Raw genomic sequence first — 22,509 nt, 5'->3', positions numbered from 1 at the left:
AATGCTGAGAATGACAAGAAATTATATGACGAAGTATTTCAGTCTGCATATAAATAAGTTAATTAGAAATGTGTTGATAAACTGATGTGAAAAAGAAACTGAAATTGTGGGGAATAATGAGGATAGGATTAGTACAAAACAAAATAGTGGATCGTTACCTACGGATCTGATTAGTTATTAATAAAGAGGAAGAGGTAGATCGAGTAAATAACAATACGTGAATAATTACCCACCAAACTGATTACCTGCCTATCTGCTAACCAAGGACAATGAGAGGTCACCTGCCGGTATTGCTGCTGGCACTGCTGCACGACTCCTCTGCTCTTTGGTTGGGTGAGTATACTATTAAACGCTAATTAAGTCACTTTACACCACATTGCATCACGTCCATTTGTTCGGAAAAACAAAACAGTGAGCTCGCGATTGCGCCTGTGTGTGTGTGTGTGTGTGTGTGTGTGTGTGAGGGTACGTACAGTACGTGCGTGTCGGGGGGTGCGTATGTGTCGGGGGGGGGGGTGAGTGCGTGCTTGCGTTCCCGTTTGGATGCATGTTTGTGTGAGGGGGTGCGAGTGTGAATGCTTAGCCTAAGGACTTGCGCGCGATCTCCATAACCGAATATGCAGTCTGTCTGTCTGTGTGTATGTCTCTCTCACTCACTTTTTATTTATTTATTTGCATCCACTCTGTCGATGAAGTGCTGATCTCGGGTGTCTACCCTTTCCTCTCCTTTCCATCCTTCTTTCCTCCTCCATCCTTCTTTCCATCCATCCTCTTCTGTCTTTCATTCTTTCCTCGTCCTTCTGCCTACGGGTGACTTTACACTCCCTCCTCTGTCTTTCTTTCCTTCATTCTTTCCTCTTCCTTCTGGCTGTGGGTGACTCTACACTGAGTATCAAGCCAAATGGTTTCCTGTACACCAGGAAACCATTTACTACGCTGGGTGGTAACCATTTAACCAAATTATGGCGCCTGATGGTTTAGTGGGTAATCACAGCACTCCAATCAGATTGAGCCGGTGAAGGTTTATATCCAACGGATGCTTGGGGTTTATTGCTCACGTTAACACCCCTCAGGGATGAGTGAGGCTGGTCACTCTCATCTTAAATGTCAGGACCAACTTGCCTAGCCCCGGGCTCCTACACTCCTCATGGGGCAATGTAGGATTGGATGATGAATGAATGAATGAATGTCTAATGCTAAGGCTAGTATGTTTTGCACATCTCGATTCAGTTACAAGAGCCCGCTTCATATATATATATATATATATATATATATATATATATATATATATATATATATATATATATATATATATATGGTCTAAATATACGCCTTTGCATTCGCATTTGCAAATATTTGCATATTTTTTTATATATGAATTCACATTTGCAATCACATGCTACCACGGAAATACTTTTGTGATTTTTATTAATGTAACTTAATAAAATTTATAGAAAATCAAATAAAGAGTTAAAAGCATGAGTCGAAAAGTGTTCTAGACTAGTGTTGCCAACCAGGCAGCTGTGCCAAGCAAGCTAGGGCTGTTTGCTGCTTTATGCAGTGTTGCCAGATTCTCAGAAAATTTTGGATTTCTCCAGATTATTTGCCTAATGACAGATTCTCATGATTTATTATTTAAAAATGGGTAATCTCTTGATTTTTAGCTCAACCAGAAAAAAAAAAATGCTCTAAATCTCCAGATTCTCTGAGAGAGAGAGAGAGAGAGAGAGAGAGAGAGAGAGAGAGAGAGCCTGTCTGACGTGATCGTTTTAGGTACTGTCGAAGTTCGTCCAGGACGTGCCGGATATCCCAGGTAAGATTTGGGTCCTCGTCCTGCATCCTGGTAACAGAAAATTGACAAAAAATTTTTTCATCCAATTTTCTCTGGCTGAAACTCTTAAAGTGAAGTTAATTTGTACAGAAAAATATGAATAACTCACGTTTGAACGTCATCAGACAGAATATTCTCATTCGCATTCACGAATGTTGAAAAACATACATTCAGACCATCATTAATACATATATATATATATATATATATATATATATATATATATATATATATATATATATATATACCGGTATATAGTTTCATGGATAGTAAAATTTGCAAATCTCGGTTCAGATACAAGAGCCCACAACTGTAGCTGAAAACGTTAAGTGGGCATTGAACACAGACTTTCCTTCTGTACAGTGGTAGATGTCTCATGCTAGCAAATCAGCTTTCAGCCTTATAGAAAGCAGATTAATTTCGATTAATAGGATTAACAGGGTTTACCTTAAAACGTGTACTAATCTTCAGGAGGTTCTTGAACTAATTTTAAGAAATGCTGTATCTACTTGGGTTTAATTTTCAACAGTTACATAGATCCAATTACATATGACCTATTGAGTGAATAATTTACCATTATCCTCTATATAAGGTCTTCAGCTGTCTTCATAATGGTTTAGAATTGGACCCATGTTGATCAAATAGTTCTTATTCAGAATTAGCTGAATAATCCGAAGTCTGGCTCATTGGCATAGGTTACCTGTATAAGAGACACAGTGTACCACCAGTGCTATATACTGTATAGAGTGTCCCTCAAGGTTTCTTAGAAACTTCATGAGGTTATTATACGGCTAATATTTCATGTTGCAGCAATACGGATCCAATTCTCAGCTGTTATGAAGATTACAGTTACCGATTATTTTATGAGTGAAAATTGTCTTCCTCATACTTCACTCGTAAGTTCATTTGTCATTCGCTCCGTAATGCTTGAGAGTCTGACACATTCAGTGAAAACATTTATTCAAAATTAACCGTAGATTAGCCACCTGATGTTTCTAAAAAAAAGAAAATCTCTTGCTACACATTGTATTTTAATAATTAACTCAAAATTACCCGTTGAATAACCCGAAGCATAAAAAAAAAATGAATGGACACTGTATTTTCACCTAATTTCGTTGTCGTCCTCCCTCCAGGCGAGTGCAACAAACCTTTGGGAGTGTCTACGGGTCAGCTGCCAGACTCGGCACTTACAGCATCATCACAGCATGATCTCATCGTTGGACCACACAGAGCAAGGTTAGTGTGGTGGTGGTTTTGGTTGCGGTTGTGATTGTGACCTATTTTATTACCTCCATCAACGAAGTTCGACAGATGATATGCATCTACCTGTGTGTATTTCTTCAGTCTCTTTCTGTACAGTATATCCCAGGAACTTTTTACTGTACCTGATTTCAATTAAGTGTGGTAGATTGGTGGGCAGTGGGTCACGGAAGACCTTATTAAACTGAGTGAGCCCGCATCCGAATGCAAGGAAAAATCATATTTTTTCCTGGCGTGGGTGGAAGTATGCGCTCCCTCTTTTTGTTTAACAGGGCAGACGAGACCGTAGAATTGATTGACTCTGTGAGACCGTAAAAGTATTCGTCTGGTAGGACAGAATAATTACAGCAATAAATCATATTTTTATTGGCGTTGTAGGAGGTATGAGCTGTGTGGGTGCTCTCCTGGTTAATAGTTGTGACTGTGTGGTTGTGGTAAGCGTTGTGGTTGTGGTTGGCATTGAGGTTGTGGTAGTGGCGGTAGTATCGATTATATGGTAGTGGCTGTAGTATTGATTTTGTGGTAGTGGTTGTGGTAGTGGTAATGGCTGTGGCTGCGGTAAAGTGATTGTGGCTTGGCTGTGGTAGTGACTGTAGTTCAGGTTGTGGTACGGTAGTGCCTGTGGTTGTGATTGTGAATGTGGTTGTGACTGTGGTCCTGTGGTTGCGAAAAATTCCATTCACTCCGTCACTACGAGGGTTTCTCTTGAACTTCGTGAAATAGGATATACTCTTGTCCGGACACGAAAACAATGGTAAAATTAAATTCGGATAATGATAATAGTAATAAATAACAACAACAAAAACAATGTCAGTGGGCACTCAGAGTGTAACACCCGCGTTCATCAATAGTGTAAGGATCGAGTACATATATGACTTTTCTCTGTGATCTTGACCTTAGACAAAATACTCTCAAAATAAAACAACTACATTCTCGCCAAACCCTTAACCTTTCCATCAGCTTTGGTTCAGTACAGATCAGAACTTTTTTTAGTTGATTTGCTGAGTAACCTCGACCTTTGATCTTTCCCTGTGACCTTCACCTTTGACAGATTTTCAGAATCGAATAACTCTATCCTTTTTCTTTTAGTTTGAACCCTTCCACATAATTTAGCCTGCATCGGATAAAAACTATTTAAGGTGACCTAGCCATTTGACCATGACCTTTGACCTATTCAAAAAAATAGGTAAGCCTCTTGGGTGATCCTCAACTTATCCACCAAGCTTTTAAATCCATGTCAGGTGAAACCTGTTTTAGTCTGTTCACGCACGGAGACACGGGGCAAACTCTGACCTTACCCTGTGACCTTGAATTATTACTGATTGTTCTGAAAACTGACTCACTTCATTAGTGCCTCACCCTCAATACAGCCCTTAAGTTTGATCTCAAGTGAACCAAAATTTTTATAAATTATTTTGCTTAGTCAGCGTTTTGACAGTCTGTGACTTTGTTCTTTTAACCTATTGTTCTCAAAAACAGTTTGTTTCCTCGGTTGCTGAGTTTCAACCCTCCCACCTAGCTTGGTTGAAATTGGACACAAACACACACACACACACACACACACACACACACACACACACACACACACACACACACACACACACACACACACACACACACACACACACACACACACACCACTCAAAACATAACACCTCCTTGCGCGCTGTGAGCACGTGTATAACAACAACAGCAACAACTATTTTATTATTATTATTATTATTACTTACTAGTTTGTGGTAGGTGGGGGCGCTCACCATCTACTCACTCGATGCAGTGCCGCTGTCGGGTGTCTGCCCTTTCCTCTCCTCCATCCTTCTCTCCTTCCATTCTCTTCTGTCTTCCTTTACTTCATTCTTTCCTTGTCCTTCTGCCTATGGGTAACTTTACACTTCCACTTCTGTCTTTCTTTCCTTCATTCTTTCCTCTTCCTTCTGCCTGTGGGTGACTCTACACTGAGTGACAAGCCAAATGGTTTCATGTACACCAGGAAACCATTTACTACGCTGGGTGGTAACCATATAACCACATTATGGCGCCTGGTGGTTTAGTGAGTAATTATTGCGCTCCAATCGGATTGAGCCGGTGAAGTTTTATATCCAAGGGGTGGTTGTGGTTGATTGCTCATGTAATGCCACTCAGGGATGAGTGAGGCTGGTCACTCTCATCTTAAATGTCGGGACCAACTGCTAGCCACGGACTCCTACGCTCCTCGTGGGGCAATGTAGGATTGAATGATGGATGGATGGATGGATGGATTATAATAATAATAATAATAATAATTATTATTATTATTATTATTATTATTATTATTATTATTGTTGTTTTGTTATTGTTATAGTTGTTGTGGTGCTGGTGATTGTGGTGGCTGTGGTGGTGATGGTGGTTATTATTATAAAAACAAACCCTCATGGTTAAATTCTCTTCTGAGCTGCATAATGTTTCTCAATACACGAGCAGGAAAGAGAAACATTCATATCCACTAGGTTAATACGGTGGTCACATGAGGTAAGTCACGAGGTGTCTTCACGAAAACTGTCTGAGAGGTGGCAAAACATAAAAATAAAAATAAAGAAATGCAGTGGTTTAATGAAGAAGATTTATAACTCAATCACAAGCCAAAATATCCCTTCAGCTGTGTAAAATAATTTCTCTAGTACCCACACTAAAAAAAAAAAAAAATAGTTGTGAAGGAAGTAAATCAAGAGTCAGGCATGGTATATCAAATAAGCTGCCTGAGAGAGAGAGAGAGAGAGAGAGAGAGAGAGAGAGAGAGAGAGAGAGAGAGAGTACAAAGGCCATGGTAGTACTGAACGTGTAAAATATTCACTGGACAGTCAGCAGCGTCGGGCTCACAAAACTGGTAACTGTCAGGGGTGGCATGTTAAACTTTCACTACGGTGCATTTTTGTCCCTTCCACCACCAGACTGTTGTATTTAACTTTAGAACAGATGTTTAATAGTGAAGAAGTTACCCCCTGTAGTCTAATTACGATTTTTTGTCTGTAGTTACCTACGTTCAGACAATTTTCTTGATTTTTGTAGACCTTTTTCGATCTAGAGGGGTGAGATAAAGCCTTCATTAACCCTCTACTATTAGCATACCTTTCTAAATTGAATAAAGTCATCTGGGCGTGACAAGAATATAATGGAACTAGACGTCTTCCGACTGAAAAGGTTAATAAAAGCTGTATTTAGCCCTTTCTTTCAGTAGTCGAATGCTAAATCAAAATCTGTGGAGAGCAAGAGAGAAAATACGTTAGTGGATTCACGGGGTTTAGCTGTGATTACGATAAAACCTTTTTAGCGCGAGTGACGTCCTTTTTAGTTATTTTTGCTGATACTAGACGATTATATTCAGCTTAGGAAAGGCCTCTTATAGTGAAGGCTGCATCTAACCCCTGCCATTTGAAGACTTATCTCTAACTGAATAAACTTGTCAGATGATGGCAAGACTAAATATGAAAACATCCCCGGTCTACATGAATTAAAGTTTTATTTTTTGCTAAGGCCAGATGATCTTTTCTTCTTCTTTTACCTGGGGAGACCTCTTGTGGCAAGGGGGTGATGGAAGGTATATGTAAGCTCTTCAGTTTGTAGAGTCTCCCCTAATCTGAACAAATTTATCAGGTCAGGTAACGAAGGAAAAAAAAAAAATTCATCATATGAAAGAACTGGTCCTTTACTGTGATCATATTCTTACCGCCGCCAGACGATTTATCTTTGCCTTATGGGAGACCTGTTGTGATAAAAGAATAATCAAGCGTGTATCTAACCCTGGCAGTTTGGAATATCTGAGCTAAACAATCTCCTGTGGTAGCAAGAACAGACTACAATAAAACTTCATCGTTATTTTAGTCAAGGGGTTGCAGGACGGGCTGGTGACGACAATGTATTTTAGCGACGCTGAATTTTGATCGAGTCCGTTTCTATCCATATATGTATGAATGTATGTGTGTATGTTTCATGAATGCCCGGATATAACCTGGATCAAAACTGCCACATTTTGGAGCAAAAAACAATATACTGAGCACTTCCTTACTGCATGTTAATGAAGGCAGCGAGTATTGAAGGGGAGGGGGAGGAGGAAGGATAAGAGAATATCTGATGGGAGAGAAAGAGATGCGAAAGAGAAGAGAAAAAGGAGAAGGGAAAGAGAAAGGAGTTTGGGAAGAGACAGTCGAATTTATTTAAAACCTGTCAAAGGTCAGGGTCGCGGGTCATTGCCAGTGTTCATGGTGCAGCGTTGTATCGTGAACGCCTGATCAGATGTGCGATGGATCAAAGTTTTCTCATACGAGTAATTAAACCCTTATTCTCGTAGGATGAGAAAGCTTACCAACACCTCTTCCCTGGCGATTTATTTTGCATGTTACATCTTATTACTCCCTTGGATAATGTTTGTTCCTTTGTATTATCGAAACAGATTGCATAAATATGATACACGACTTATTAAAATGGATCATACAGAAATAAATCGAAAAGCTAAGGTGTTATAGAGCTTCCTTATCTGATGAGAATACGGGTCATTGATTATGGGGATGGAAAGCGGTATTTCTCTTTGGATGCAGATCGAAAAAGATGACGGTCACGGGTCAAGGTCATGGTCTGATCTTGGCGCCTCTGTGTTGTCTGAGCACTTTTGATGTAGCATAAACAGTCACTGAAAGATTCCGGACCACAAGGCTTCTTAACAAACCAGCTCCGTCAAGTTATTCGATTATTTCACGCGACAGAGAAGAGTGTTGGGCTCACGAAGTCATCGGGGCGAAGGGATTAATTATATACATTACCTAAAGACTTTAAGAAATAGATTGAATAGACCTTTCATTGTAGAGGATTTATTTTAATTCTATAATGCAAAAATCGATCAGAGTTTACAAAGAACGTCAAATTTTGGAGCGAAAAGCAGTATATTTAGCACTTCCTTACTGTGAGTCAGTGAGGGTGGTTAGTAAGCAGAGAAGGAGGAGAGGACTGAAGGGAAGGGAAAGGGATGCGATTGGATTGGAAAAAGGGAGAAAGGAAAGAGAAAGGGAGATGTAACGAAGAAAGGGAAAAGGAAAAGAGAAACGGGGAGGATGGATAAGAAAGTAAAGATGGATAGAAAGGAAGAGGGAGGGAGAAATATGAGAAGGAAGGGAGAGGAAGGAAAGGGTGAGTGGTAAATAAGGAGAACTAGAATGGAAGGGAGGGAAGAACAGGAAGGATGCCGTTGGAGAGAGGAAGGGAAAAAAGAAAGAAATGAAGAGAGAGAGAGAGAGAGAGAGAGAGAGAGAGAGAGAGAGAGAGAGAGAGAGAGAGAGAGAGAAGGGGTGGGGGATGAGGACGATAAGGAGGGAATGGAAAGGAGTAGCAGAGAAAGGGAAAATGAAAAGTATAGTAGAGGAGGGAGAGATTAAGTAACGGCAGGCAGAGAAGGAAAGAGGAGAGGAAACAGTGATAACGAGGGAATGAGAAATGTAGAGGATGAGAAGGAAGTGTAAACATGGATAGATGGATAGGAAGAAAGAGAGAGAGGAACAGGAGAAGAGAAGAGGCAGGAGGAGAGAGAGAGAGAGAGAGAGAGAGAGAGAAGGAAGGGAAGGAGTGAGAGATACATTGCGGTGTACATCATACTGGGTGTTAGCTATGGTGTGCGTGAGAGCTGCATTACCCTCACACACCGTATTAGGAGGGGGCAAGACTGTGGGTGGAAGGCAGTGGTGAGTGATGGTAGGAGGAGGGAGGGAAGAAGGACAAAGAGGGATGGAGAGAATAGGGAAGGACGGAGAGAGAAGGGAAGAAGAAAGAGGAAGGGAGGAAGAGAGAAGGGTGAAGGAGGCAGAGAAAAGTGAATTCGGGAGAGGGAAGAAGAAAGGAAGAGGATGGGGAGGTGAGGATAGGAGAGGTAAGAGAGGGGAGAGGGAAGGATGGGAGAACAGAAGAGTGGAAATCTGTAAATGATGATGATGATGACGGAGAGAGAGAGAGAGAGAGAGAGAGAGAGAGGGAGGGAGGGGAGAGAGAGAGAGAGAGAGAGAGAGAGAGAGAGAGAGAGAGAGAGAGAGAGAGAGAGAGAGAGAGAGATGGAGGCAGTGAATGATGAGATGGAGAGATCTAATGAATGACGAAGGGTTGAGAGATAGAGACTGTGATCGATGGTAGGGATGGAGAGATAGAGGCAGGAAACCAGTGAAAGATGAGGCGAGGGAGGCTGTGAATGATGAGACGAGGGAGGCTGTGAATGATGAGAGGGAGAGAGGAAGGGAGGGAGAAAGGGAGGCTGTGAATGATGCGTGGGAGGGAGGAAGAGAGGCATGAAGGGAAGCTGTGAATGGTGAGTAGGAGGGAGGGAGGGAGGGATGAAGGGAGGCTGTGAATGGTGCGTGTGAGGGAGGGAGGGAGGAAGGGAAGCTGTAAATGACGAGAGGGGAGGAAGGATGGAGAGATGGAGGGAAACCTTGAATGATGAGAGGGAGGGAGGGATGGAGGGAGGCTGTGAATGATGTCAGGGAAGGAGGGAGGGAGGGATGAAGGTAGGCCGTGAATGATAGTGGGAGGGAGAGAGGGAGGGATGAAGGGAGGCCGTGAATGATAGTGGGAGGGAGAGAGGGAGGGATGAAGGGAGGCTGTGAGTGATAGTGGGAGGGAGAGAGGGAGGGATGAAGGGAGTCCGTGAATGATAGTGGGAGGGAGGGAGGGAGGGATGAAGGGAGGCTGTGAGTGATAGTGGGAGGGAGAGAGGGAGGGATGAAGGGAGGCTGTGAATGATAGTGGGAGGGAGGGAGGGAGGGATGAAGGGAGGCTGTGAATGATGTGAGGGAGAGAGGGAGGGAAGAAGGTTGTGAATGATGAGAGGGAGGAATGAAGGGGGGCTGTGAATGATATTGGGAGGGGAGGGAGGGAGGGATGGAGAGAGGCTGTGAATGATGACAGGGAAGGAGGGAGGAAGGGATGAAAGGAGGCTGTGAATTATAGTGGGAGTGAGGGAGGGAGGGAGGGATGAAGGGAGGCTGTGAATGATGAGAGGGAGGGAGGCTATGGATGTTGAGACGGAGGGAGGGAGGGAGGGTCGAAGGGAGGCTGTGAATGATGAGAGGGAGGGAGGCTGTGGATGTTGAGACGGAGGGAGGGAGGGAGGGTCGAAGGGAGGCTGTGAATGATGAGAGGGAGTGAGGGAGGGAGGGAGGGAGGGTGGCTGTGAATGATGAGAGTGAGGGAGGGAGGGAGGGAGGGAGGGATGAAGGGAGGCTGTGAATGAGTGGGAGGAAGGGAAGAAATGAGGAGCGGGATATAGAAATGGAGAGAGGGAGTCAATGATGTGAGACAGAGAAGCAGGGAAATATGAGAGGGGAGGAAGAGTGGAGAGAAGGAGTCAGTGAATGAAGAGACGTAGGGATGTATGGAGAGATGAGGTGAATGATGAGAGGGAGGAAGGATGTTACTGAATGAAAAGCAGGGAGGAAGGTATGGAGGGAGGCAGTGAATGATGGGAGAGGGAGGGAGGCAATGAATGATATTAGGGATGGATGGAATGGAGTGAGGAAGCAACGAGAGGGAGGTAGCAATTGAATGATAAGAGGGAGGGAGGAGGGAGGAAGGGAGGAGACAGTGAGTGATAAGAGGGAAGGAGGATAGAGGGAGGGGGAGGGACGTAGGAGTGATTAAACACACTCTGCAGCTTCTAATAATGGCTGTATGTGGGCGTGATAGGAAAGAATGGAAGAAAGAGGGGAGGAAAAAGGAAGAAAAATGAGAGGAAGGAAAGAGAGAGTGACAGGAGAGGGGGAAGGAAGGAGAGAGTGAGAGGAGTGGGGAAGGAAAAGAATAACTGAGAAGTGATTGAAGAGAGTAGCGAGGATGGAAATAAAGTATGGTTGGAAGGAAGGAAGGAAGGAATGAAAGGAAAGACTAAGGAGGGATGTGATGAGGAGGGAGGGAGGGAGAATAAAGAAAATAAGGAAGATAATGAGTAACTCAAGAATAAATAAATGAAGGATGGGAAATAGATGGGAAGAAAGAAGTAAACGGAATCGTGTATAATTCTCACATATCGCCATTCAGGGATGAGTGAGGCTGGTCACTCTCATCTTACTTGTCAGGACCAACTTGCCTAGCCTCTGGCTCCTACACTCCTCTTGGGGCAACATAGGATTGGATAATGAATGTTTATAGATGGATAGATAGATAGATAGATAGATGTAGATAGATAGATAGATAGAGAGGTAGATAGATATATACTGTATTACAGGGAATTTGTGTAACCAGTGATTTCATGAAATCCCTAGGGAATTCGTGAAATGAGTTTTAATTAGGGTTGGTTAATTAAGGTTGGGATAATTTTGGCTGAGGTTAGGTTACGCTGAAATACTCTAGGTATACTGGTATATACTCATATATATATATATATATATATATATATATATATATATATATATATATATATATATATATATATATAATATTCTTATTCATATAGATAACGGCAGCGAACGTTCATTGCAGTTACATGCAAACTAAAGATACTGCGTATTGAGACGAGAAGAAATTGCCTTCTTCCTCGTTTGGTATATACTCGTACTCTTAATATTTCACCAATTAGACAGCCCAAGCTGTCAGACCTTGAATGACCTCCCCCCCTTTCTCTCTCTCTCTCTCTCTCTCTCTCATCTGTGTATCTATCTGGTACACACACACACACACACACACACACACACACACACACACACACACACACACACACACACACACACACACACACACACACACACACACACACACACACACACACACACACACACACACACACACACACACACACACACACACACACGACAGAGAGAGAGAGAGAGAGAGATTCGTGATGATCCCTGAATTCCGACTGCCTTTCTGACCTTCACCTCGATATAAAACCTTTAGTCGTGTCGCATCCTCTCTCTGCGCCTTTCTCCCCGTATCCGTTTCTCTTTCACCCCTTCCCTCCTTTCTTTCCTTTCTTCCAACTTTTTTCTTCGCTCTCTTCCCCTTGTATTCGCATCTCTTCCTTTACTCTTTTCTTTCCTATAACTCTCTTTTTCATTCCCTCTACTTCACCCTGCTCTTCCCTCCTGATTCTCCTTTCCCCTTCCCAGTCATTTCCTTCACTTCCTGCTTTCTTCCTTCCCTTGATTCCATTTCCATCCTTCCCTCTCCTTCTCCTTCTCTCTCTCTATATATATATCGCCGTCCCGCTTTCGCTTTTAATAATCCCTGTTGCCACTGTGACCTTTAACTGGAAGTAAAAAATATATATATAGTTGTGTCATGCTGCGTCTTTTCCACCCGAATCGACTCTGTTTCTATTTCTCACATCCTGGTAGCTGTTGTTTTGGTCCCAGCCTCAGCTAACCGTGAACCCGGTGGACTGCAGACTGAAGCTACACCTCTCCTGCAGTCCGCCATAATCATGTCAGGGGATATGAAGGGAGTTGAGAGATGTTTTTTATCGGTTAAATGGGTGCCACCACGTGAAGGCATCCCTCTCCAACGCCTCACTTCCCGGTACGATGTATAATTCAAAAAGTTCTGGAAATGATTGGCTGACGTATTTTTATTAAATATAAATACATACTTCAGGTATCCCCTTTAAATTATCCCCACCTGCATCTACACACTTTGAGTCATATTCTAGGTGGCATAGGAGGCTTTGTAACACCACTTAGCGATTTATTTTGCTTATTACAGTACACGTTAACATTCTTTTATGCTGTCGTTTTAACATCGTCTCGGTCTGCGTCAGTACAGTAACATACAAGAGGATACTGAAGTGTAATGTCAAATAACCAAGGAAGAGATGTTACCAAATCTTCATACTTGGAATACGACTCTCATTCCAACGTTTGTGCCACCGATAAAAGAATCACAGGAAGTCTTCTCTACCAACGCTGTTAAGGACCCTTGTTGTTTCTGAATGGATGTCTTCAGTCGTATCATAACGACGTCCCATCATCACCAGCTTCATTTGAGGGAACGAACATAAGCTTCCCAGTGCTAAGCCGAGTGAACTAGGTGGAGTGGGACTTTAATGTTTTTTTTTTATTTTTTCGCAGACAAAAAAACTTCTGGGTAACGAGCAACGCGTGGCCGGGAATGACGTTTTGGGTATGCAGCCGTATGTGTCTCACTGCCTAATACAAACTTTTCAGAACTTCCAGGCAGAAAGCTGCATTTACAGTAGTAGATCTTGAGAAAAATTTTGTTTGCTTTTCCATTCATGTAATTAAGTGGAAGTAACATCATCATGGGAGGGTTAGATAGTTTTCAAGGGTACACAATCACGAAGCCGAACAGTGAGTTTGTCAAAAAGACAGGTATATCCAACAAGCAGCCAGACACGATATTCTTCCAGGGGGCAGAGATATATCCAGTAATAGAAACAAGTATGTTTTTCCTCGTTACGTTGCTTTAGAAAATATCAAAGAAAAACATCCTTCCTCCCTGTTTCCATTTTTACCACGTTGCTTCAGAAAATTTCCAGGCTAGGATTTAAGGATCGAAGTCAATTAGTCCAAGCAGACTAGTAGCCCCCCAAATTTGCTAGTCTGGGCCAAATTTAACTGCCTCAGCCAATTTTAGGAAATGTACCAGTAATTGTGAACTAACTATATATTACAACGTATTGCAGTGCTGATTTATTATTTTTACTGCAGAGCTCAGTTTTGGGTTACATTTTATCTGAACAAACACAAATTTTCACTTTTACGCACAATATTACATCTCAGTAATAAGCAGTCATATCAAAAGCACCTTCACAGTCCTCCACATCATTGCTGTACTCTGACTCATAATCAGAATCTCAAGCCTGCTGCAACAGTCCACAGTTCAGTACAGGTGGTGATGGCTCAGCTGCATTGTCTTCAGCAGCCACAACTTCTTTTGCATATTTCTGATCCTGGATGCCTTCTCCATCATTTGGCTCCAAGTCATCTTCAGACAGTACTTCCAAAACTGACAGCTGACTGGATATCAGCCCGTTGGCATTTGAGCCAGATGTTCCTGGTCTTCTTGGACGTACATTGAACCAAAGATCAGTTGCTTGATCAGGGTTGAAGTCTTTGATGCGTGGGCTCTCCAGTTTGATCAAGAGGCAATTGGATAAAGTTTTCCCAGTCATGTGTGTTCTCCTGTCAGACTTGACCAGTTTCATGTGGGAGAATCCTCTTTCACATGCTGCGCTATGGCAGGATTTGTATCAGATCAAACAAGCACAAAATTTTGCCATATTCTTTTTGAACCTCTTGTTTACATGTTCCCAGTTCAGTGTTTCAGGGTTCTTTGAGAACAAAACAAACAGCCATGGGAAGCAAAGTCCACTGAGCTTGAATGTCATCAATATTTTGCAACCGGTTTTGGATGCGATCCCCCAGTTCCTTGATTTGTTTAGCTCCAAATCCTTCAAGGGCATCTTCTTAGTCAGGCCACTGCCTGAAGTTTGCAACGGAAGTTGCATGAATCAAGTATTGGTTTGTGTCTTCAAATCTGGTCTTCAGCTTTATGCACAAAACTTCCACAAGTTTCTATGTCAGTAGCGATGTCTCCATATGCAGTAAGTTTGTAGACATTCCTTGTTCTTAGTCCAGCAGAAGGAGCTTGGCAGTTGTCATACTGTGATAGCTTCTTCAGAAATGGACCATCATTCTTTGCTAGTGTTTCAGTCCTTGACACTGCAGCTTTGATTGTTAGAGAAATGTCTGCTGCTACTCAACCTTCTTCCTGGAACTTCTGGCTGACCTTTTGAAGAACTGTGAGATCTTGCATGAACAGTGCCATTGACACAATGTCACGGGACCTCAGAAGCTTCAGAAATCCAGTGTCCTCAGACTTGCTCTTACTCTTTTCATTGGATGCAGCAAACCGCTCAAAGTGAAGTCGAATTGCAGGGTATTCAGTGAGTAAATTGATCAAAGCTCTACAAATGTGACTGACCCATCTTGTACCTCCAGTCCTTGGAGGATAAGAACCTTTTTGACCAAAGCACTTGTAAGCATTCTTCATTTTTTTTTTCTGTTGACAACACTGTTTTTGTACATGTAATACCATCCAGACAGCATTATCAGGACCTTATCTACTGATGGAACTTGCTTGATTGCACCCTTGCAAGCAAGCTCAAGTCTGTGTCCAAGGCCCAGTCCTTTTGCTTCATCGAGTTCATTTATCCAGACATAGTCATGTCCTGGTCTTCCTTGGATGTTGATTGCATGGGTTGTCCGAAAGAGGATTGCAAGTTTTTTGTATGTTGCCTTGTTAAAGCTCAGTTTGGCTTTGTATGCTGGTGTTTCTGTAGGTTTGCTTTCATGTGCAAATTTATTGGCTGCATATAAGTGTTGGTTGCTGGATGCATGGTACATGATGGTCGCTAGTCAAAAGTTTGAGCATCCTTGGACAAAAGCATACTTTTAATTTCTGTATCCAACCTTCATTCACATATCACAGTACATCTTTTCCTCTCCATTTTCATCTTGATGCAGTTTGAGCCAGGGGTGATCCTTTTTCCATTCTTCTTTGAACTGTCTTTTTCACTTCTGTTCCTACTCCAGATCTTTGGCTTTTGCTTCTTCATGGATTTGTTTGCTTTTTGGTTGTGGTTGCGACACCTCTTTCAGGTATCTCCACATACTGAAGCCACTAATCTAGTGTAGTAGTACATAACAGGGAAGGTTCACAAGCAGTATGCATCAACTGTGTCCTCAGTAGTCCTTGCTGGCCGAAGAAATCCTGGTGTCACAGTCCCTGGGCTGTATGTCCACAGTATCCTGAGCAATCATCACTTGCTGAAGTAATCCTTGCAATAATCCACAGGTTGAATATGTAATCCTTTATTCCAAGCTGTGTATTCCATGAGCCGTTCCAAACAACTGGTGAAGCTGGTCTTTGCAGCACTGATATTTATACCCAGCATTGGAACATTCTGGAAAAGGATTGTTCTGGGAAGTTCTGGCAATCATGCATCCAAAATGTTCCAGGATATTTAAAATTTTCTGGAAAGATGTAAATCGGAACAGACATGCACCTTCTGGAACTTTCCAGAAAATACGAGTGCCAGCCAGAAAAACCCAGACAAGTTTGTCAGAAAAATTTTACTAGTCCATCCCAACTAGTAACTCCAAAATTTTACTAATCCGATGCAGATTTTACTGGTCATTGACTAGTGTACCAGTGATAAACTCCAGCCTGTATAATGAAAATGCTGAAAAAAATCCAGCATCCCTTTTTCCATCCTTACCATGTTGTTTCAGGGAAAAAATATCGAAACAAATCTCCACGATTTAAGTTTCGTCGCTTTGCTTTAAAAAATATCGCAAAAATAAAGTCTTAGCGACGTAAGTTTCAACAGCAAGTTCTGAGTCAGTTATCATGGCGAGTTTCGAGGGCTAAGATAGGATTTAACACTGTCAGGCTTCAGTGACTTCGTTTGAGACCCCGATGACTCGCTTTCAGCTTCAGTGACTTCTTTTCAGGCCCCGATGACTCCTTTTTAGGCTTCAGTGACCCATTTTCAGGCTGCAGTGTCTCCCTTTAAGGCTTTAATAACCCGTTTCAGGCTTCAGTGACTTATTTTCAAGCTTCTATGACTCTCTTTCAGACTTCAGTAACTCCCTTTCAGGCTGCAGTGATTTTCTTTCAGGCGCCTATGACTCCGTTTCAGGCTTCAGTGACTCCCTTTCCGGCTCCAATGAGTCCCTTTCAGGCTTCAGTGACTCCGTTTCAGGCTTCAGTGACTCCCTTTCAGGCTTCAATGACTCCCTTTCTAGCATCAGAGATTCCCTTTCAGGCTTCAGTGACTCCCTTTCAGGCTTCAGTGACTCCCGCTCCGGCTCCAATAACTCCCTTTCAGGTTTCAGTGACTCCCTTTCAGGCTTCAGTGACTCCCTTTTAGGCTTCAGTGACTTACTTTCAGTCTCCAGTGACTCCCTTTCAGGCTTCAGTGACTCGCTTTCAGGCCTCATTGACTACCTTTAAGGCTTCAGTGTCCTCTTTCAGGCATCAGTGACTCTCTTTCAGGCTTCAGTAACTCCCTTTCAGGCTGCACTCCTTTCAGTCCCTAGTTACTTACTTTCGTGCTCAAATGAATCACTTTCACGTTCCTAGGAGTCACTTTCAGGCCCCAGTGACTCATCTTCAAGCACAAGTGACTCATTTTCAGGCTCAAATGACTCACTTTCAACCACACGAGAAATGAAACTATGAAACGGTTAAAGGAAACAATTCCAGAGAGAGAGAGAGAGAGAGAGAGAGAGAGAGAGAGAGATTCACGATGCCTAACACTGATTTTTTTCAAGGAGACAAATATCTTCAACAACGCCAGCGCGTTTTTGAGTGAGTCGTCATGGCGTGTGTGTCGGAGGCTTATATGGGATTTAACGCAGAGCCACCGGGAATTGCCTCATGCTCGGATCCGCTCCTCATTGCACAGTTTTCCTCACGGCTCTCACTATTTTTCATTTTTCATTTGCCAGGTTTTAGTCATTTCCTTTCATTTCCTCCCCTCGCATTTGTACAAGGGATCAAACTTTTCATTTTTTTTCCCCCTTCCATTTTTTGCCTCCTGTTTTGACATCCTACGTTAAGAGACTATCTGATCAACTTTTTTTCTCTCTCTCTCTCTTTCATGACGTAGTTTTTTTTAGGGAGTAGGGTGAGGGGTTAGGGCTTTTGTTTCGATAGCTTTATGCAATCCTTTTATTGCAGTGATTACTTTTATCATTTTAATACAGTCATTTTTATCTACGTCGGTGCATATCCCTCTCCCTGAAGGGTTAGAAGGAAGTGAATTTTTTTTTTTTTTTTTTTTTTTTTTTTTTTTTTTTTTGAGGGAGGACTTGCATTGTATGTCAGTGTACGTCAGAGTTCAGGCTTTACCTTTCCTTCCTCTTCATTATGCCCACGCTAGCTAAGCAACTGTGGGTACCTCTTTTGACAATATGTGTGTGTGTGTGTGTGTGTGTGTGTGTGTGTGTGTGTGTGTGTGTGTGTGTGTGTGTGTGAAAAGTATGACGCAGTTTTTGTACAGTTTTAAACCATAGTTGATGAGAGGGTTGAGTTTCAGCTGAGGGGTTGACCTCTTGTTTTTTAGAACAATAGGTCGAAGGTGAAGGCTACAGGGTTAGATCGAAGTCTGAACCAGCAATATCAGCTTTAAGAGTTTTTATCTGATTTTCACCAAGTTTCGTGGAAGGGGTTAGTGTAATGCAAGAATGAGGTGAGTCCATTTTAAGTACAATCAGTTAAAGGTCAAAGCCACAGGGCAAGGTCAATTTTTATCCGTGTGTCTGTGTATGAACAAAATAGCCATGTTTTGATCTGATTTAGACCAAACTTGATTTAAACACTGAAGATCAGCCATGTGGCTGAGAAGTAATTTCTGAGGACAACAGGTCAAAAGCTAAGATCACATGGCAGCATCATTTTAGTTATTATCTTCTTTAGACCAAACACTATGGAGGAGTTGCAGGCAAAAGTCATATGTCAAGATCAGGGAAAAAGGTCGAAGACCAAGATCGTTACACCCAATTAAACCAACTTCGACGGAAGGGTTAATGATCAAGCAAGGATACAGTAATTTGCTTTTGAGAGCAATCTGTCAAAGGTCAAAGTCTATAAGTAATGTCTGATATTCGACGCTAACACCTCATGGTGGGCTCTGAGAACTCACTTTTCTTATATAATTAATTACCTCTGCCAACGAAGTTGGAGGAGGCTATGTATTCACCCATGTTTACCTGTCTGTCTGTTTGTTTGTCCACACGATACTTCCAAAAGTTCTTAGTGAATTGCAATGAAATTTTGTGGAAGGGTGGGCCATGGGCCAAGAAAAAATTTATTAAATTTGGGTGCAAATCCTGATCCGGATCCGGATCCTATGTATCCCGTACAATATATCCAAAAGTACTCAGTGAATTTCAATACAATTTTGTGGAAGAATGGGCCATCAGTCAAGGAACAATTGATTAAATTTGAGCGCAGATCTGGATCCTATGTATTCCTCACAATATCTCCACGGATCCGGATCCGGATGCTTTTTAATAGCAGTGGCATTTGCGGAGGTATGCGCTGTGTGAGTGCTTTCTGGTTTTGATATGAAGTACTCCTGTAATATATTATTCACTTCCCTCATACATTCTTTTAATTTTCCCATTTCTGTTATGCTGATATGCATTTTATTGTTTGTGTCTATGGACCCTGCCTCAACCATTTATAAAGTAATATTGCGAAACTGAATTTTCGCGATGATGATGATGATAATACAAGGCCAACCCCTCAAGATCTGCTTTAAAAAAAATCAATAAAACAAGCCAATATGTTATCCACTTTTCATACTAGAAGCCACATGGCAATAATTTTATTCCAATGATGTAAATATTGAAGACCAAAGGTACATTTTAGATGGCTGCCAAAAAAATACTTGTTTGCTGATATGAATGAGTAGAGGAATATTAATTACCTGTATTTTATTAAAAGTTGCAGCCACCTGTGGCTAGTACTAAGCTGAGAGAGAGAGAGAGAGAGAGAGAGAGAGAGAGTCATTTTTTCTGGCTTAACACATACCGTATTTGCAGTTTTAAGAGGGAGAGAGAGAGAGAGAGAGGGAGAGAGAGAGTACGGTAATTTTTTCTGGCTTAACACATACCGTATTTACAGTTTTTAAGAGAGAGAGAGAGAGAGAGAGAGAGAGAGAGAGAGAGAGAGAGAGAGAGAGAGAGAGAGAGAGAGAGCAATTATCATCAATTTTGTCATAAAACTTATTTACAATTTTAGCGAACAAGAAATTTTGGCGACATAAACTTTGATATATATATGTGCTTCGTGGAGGTTAATGATGCGCGAAATTAAAAGCTGCGTGATATAGAGTTCATGATCCTTCTTTTTCTTCTCCCTTTTTCTTTTCGTCTTCCCCGTTTTCTTCTGTTTTCATTAGCGTTTTTCCTTGTTAATTCTTTTTCTTTTTTTCCCCTTTCCCCATGCTGCTTCTCCGCCGTCTTTTTACATTTCTAGTGTTTTTCCCCTCCTCCCTTTCTCTCCCAGTCTTCTTTTCATCTCCATTCATTTTCTTTCTTTTTCTTCTTTTCCCCTCTTCTTCTCTTTTCCTCTCGTTTCTTCTCCGTTTCCTCTTTCCTCTGTTCCTTCTTCCGAATCTAAAATAAGCACCAGGTTATGATTTTTTTGGTACTAAAATGGCATTTCCCACGACTGTAAGAAAACACCTATAATGGCTGTGTTGCTGCACTGGAATTTCACCAACTAAATTGTCCTCCCCCAGCCTAACCTAACCCAGACCTAACTGAACCAAGTCTTACTGAACTAGATTCTGGTAAAATTTCCTCAGGTGGTTCAGGCTCTGGGAGGAACGAGGCCTCATGTAACCAAACCTAACACAACTTGGTTCAGTCCATCCTAGCCATACCTAATCTCTAGTAAACTACCTTTAGCCAGTGCAACCCAGCCTTATCTAACTTAACGTCACCTAACACAATATAACTTGGCTTTAAATAACATTACCCGGCATTACCAGAACTAAAGCCAAATACCTAACTTAACCTAACCTAACGTAGTTGTTGTTTAGTGACCCCGATATGTGTGGCCGAGCAGAACCAGCAACCGCAGGCAAGCAACCGTCCCAAAAGTGCAACCCGGTGCACTGAACCGTTGTTCCATTGCGGCAGACCACCTCGCCACAGTGAGGCGCGGAAAAGAGTGTGGAGGTTTGATTCCTGGATGGACGCCTCATTTGCTTCTCTCCACCCAGTGAACAGGAGCACCATAGTAGACTTCACATCATACCCTTATTTGGCTATATGTTTACCACCTACCATTGTAAATTGTTCTATAGGTTACAGGGAACCATTAGACTTGTCACTCAGCCTAGAGCTACCTGTAATGGGAAAAAAAAAAATAGCAATATAAACTAAGATGGGAGAAATACGAAAAGAGGGGAGCAGACAGAAAAATAATGATGAAAGTGACGGAAGAAGTAGGCGGATGATGATCGCCACCACCTAAAACCACCTAATCTAATTTAATATAAGCTAATTAATTATGCTTTTCTAACCTTATCTGTTCCAATCGAACAGACTTGGTGAGGACGAGGGTGGGGGGGCTTGGTGTCCTCGAGGAGCAGTAGACCCTCGACAAGAAGAATGGCTGGAGGTGGATCTTGGGACGCCACGACTCCTGACAGGGGTGGCCACGCAGGGCAGGCACGCAGGGGGACAGGGCCGAGAGTACACCCCTGCATACACCATCAATTATTGGAGGCCTGGCATGGAGAAGTTTAAGTTCTATTCGTCCCATCCTGACGCTCATAATAAGGTAAGAGACGATTGTATTTGTATTTGTAACTGTGTTTTTGTTCCTACACCCCTGCATACACCATCACTTATTGCAGGCCTGGCACAGGAAAATTAAGGTGCTATTCGTCTGTCCCAACACTCACATTATGGTAAAAAGTGACTGCATTTGTGTTTGTAATTGCATTTTGTACCATTTTTGTACCATATATATGTATTTGTAGTTGTTTATGATGTATTCACACTCCCTGAGTACTTCACCTATTAGAAACCTGAAATGGAGAAGCTTACGTTCTATTTTTTTTATCCTGGAGCACATGATAAGGTGTGATGAGAATTTGTTGTCGTGTTTGTAACTGACTGAGAAGGGTGTGACATAAGGAGGAATAAGAATCAGTTGTGTTCGTAGGAATAACTTTAATTTCTACTCCACACATCCTGACCCTTAATAAGGTAAGTCATGGTTCTTAGTTATATATGAAGTTTTGTGTTATAACTTTATTTGTGGTGGTTGTCTTATGTATTATACAGCCATGAGAAAACATTCACCGATAGTCCTCTGCCATCATTGTATCCTGCCCTCCATTTCTCATTCCTCCTCAGCAATGGAGAAAATCCTTCCTTATTATATTCCACTGGTGTATGCTTATATTTCCATCACAAAATTATTTCATGTAAACACCTTCCACTGCCTGAACTGGAGGAGAGGTGTCGGCGAACTTATGCTCCTGTCCTACGTGGGATGGCCATGCAGGGTAGGGACGGTGGAGGGGAAGGTGGGGTAGGGAAGAAGTACACGCCTGCACACATTATCACATCACTTATCGGAAGCCGGGCATGGAAAATGTTGGTTCTTTTCACCAAGCTCGAACGCACATAGTAAAGTGGTGATAATACTGTGACTGCATTCGTTGTTATATTTATATTTATCGTTTCCACACTCCTTCATACATCATCGCTTATTGGACACCTGTCATACAGAAATTTAGGGTCTATTCGGACCATCCTGATACTCATAATAAAATCAGTAAATTAAGAGATTATTTGGTGATCGTGTGTGTGTGTGTGTGTGTGTGTGTGTGTGTGTGTCTGTGCAATTATGTTTACCGTGAC

General features: G+C 42.1%; 1 protein-coding gene across 1 annotated transcript in view; it reads left to right on the top strand.

Moving 5' to 3' along the window:
* The first annotated feature begins 200 nt into the window (after positions 1-200).
* The window catches only part of LOC145402660 (discoidin domain-containing receptor 2-like), a 162,610-nt gene continuing 140,301 nt past the window's right edge, over positions 201-22,509 (top strand). Inside the window, exons 1-3 of the mRNA XM_080274643.1 lie at positions 201-333; positions 2,965-3,067; positions 21,181-21,418. Coding sequence (XP_080130769.1) covers positions 270-333; positions 2,965-3,067; positions 21,181-21,418 — 405 coding nt within the window. The 5' untranslated portion in view covers positions 201-269. The remainder of the gene's footprint in view (positions 334-2,964; positions 3,068-21,180; positions 21,419-22,509) is intronic.

The sequence above is a fragment of the Coenobita brevimanus genome, chromosome 58 (assembly GCF_032717465.1).
Source record: "Coenobita brevimanus isolate Jiangsu-jjx chromosome 58, ASM3271746v2, whole genome shotgun sequence".
Lineage (NCBI taxonomy): Eukaryota > Metazoa > Arthropoda > Malacostraca > Decapoda > Coenobitidae > Coenobita > Coenobita brevimanus.
The sequence above is the reverse complement of the archived record's forward strand: the minus strand, read 5'-3'. Positions and strand labels throughout refer to the sequence as shown.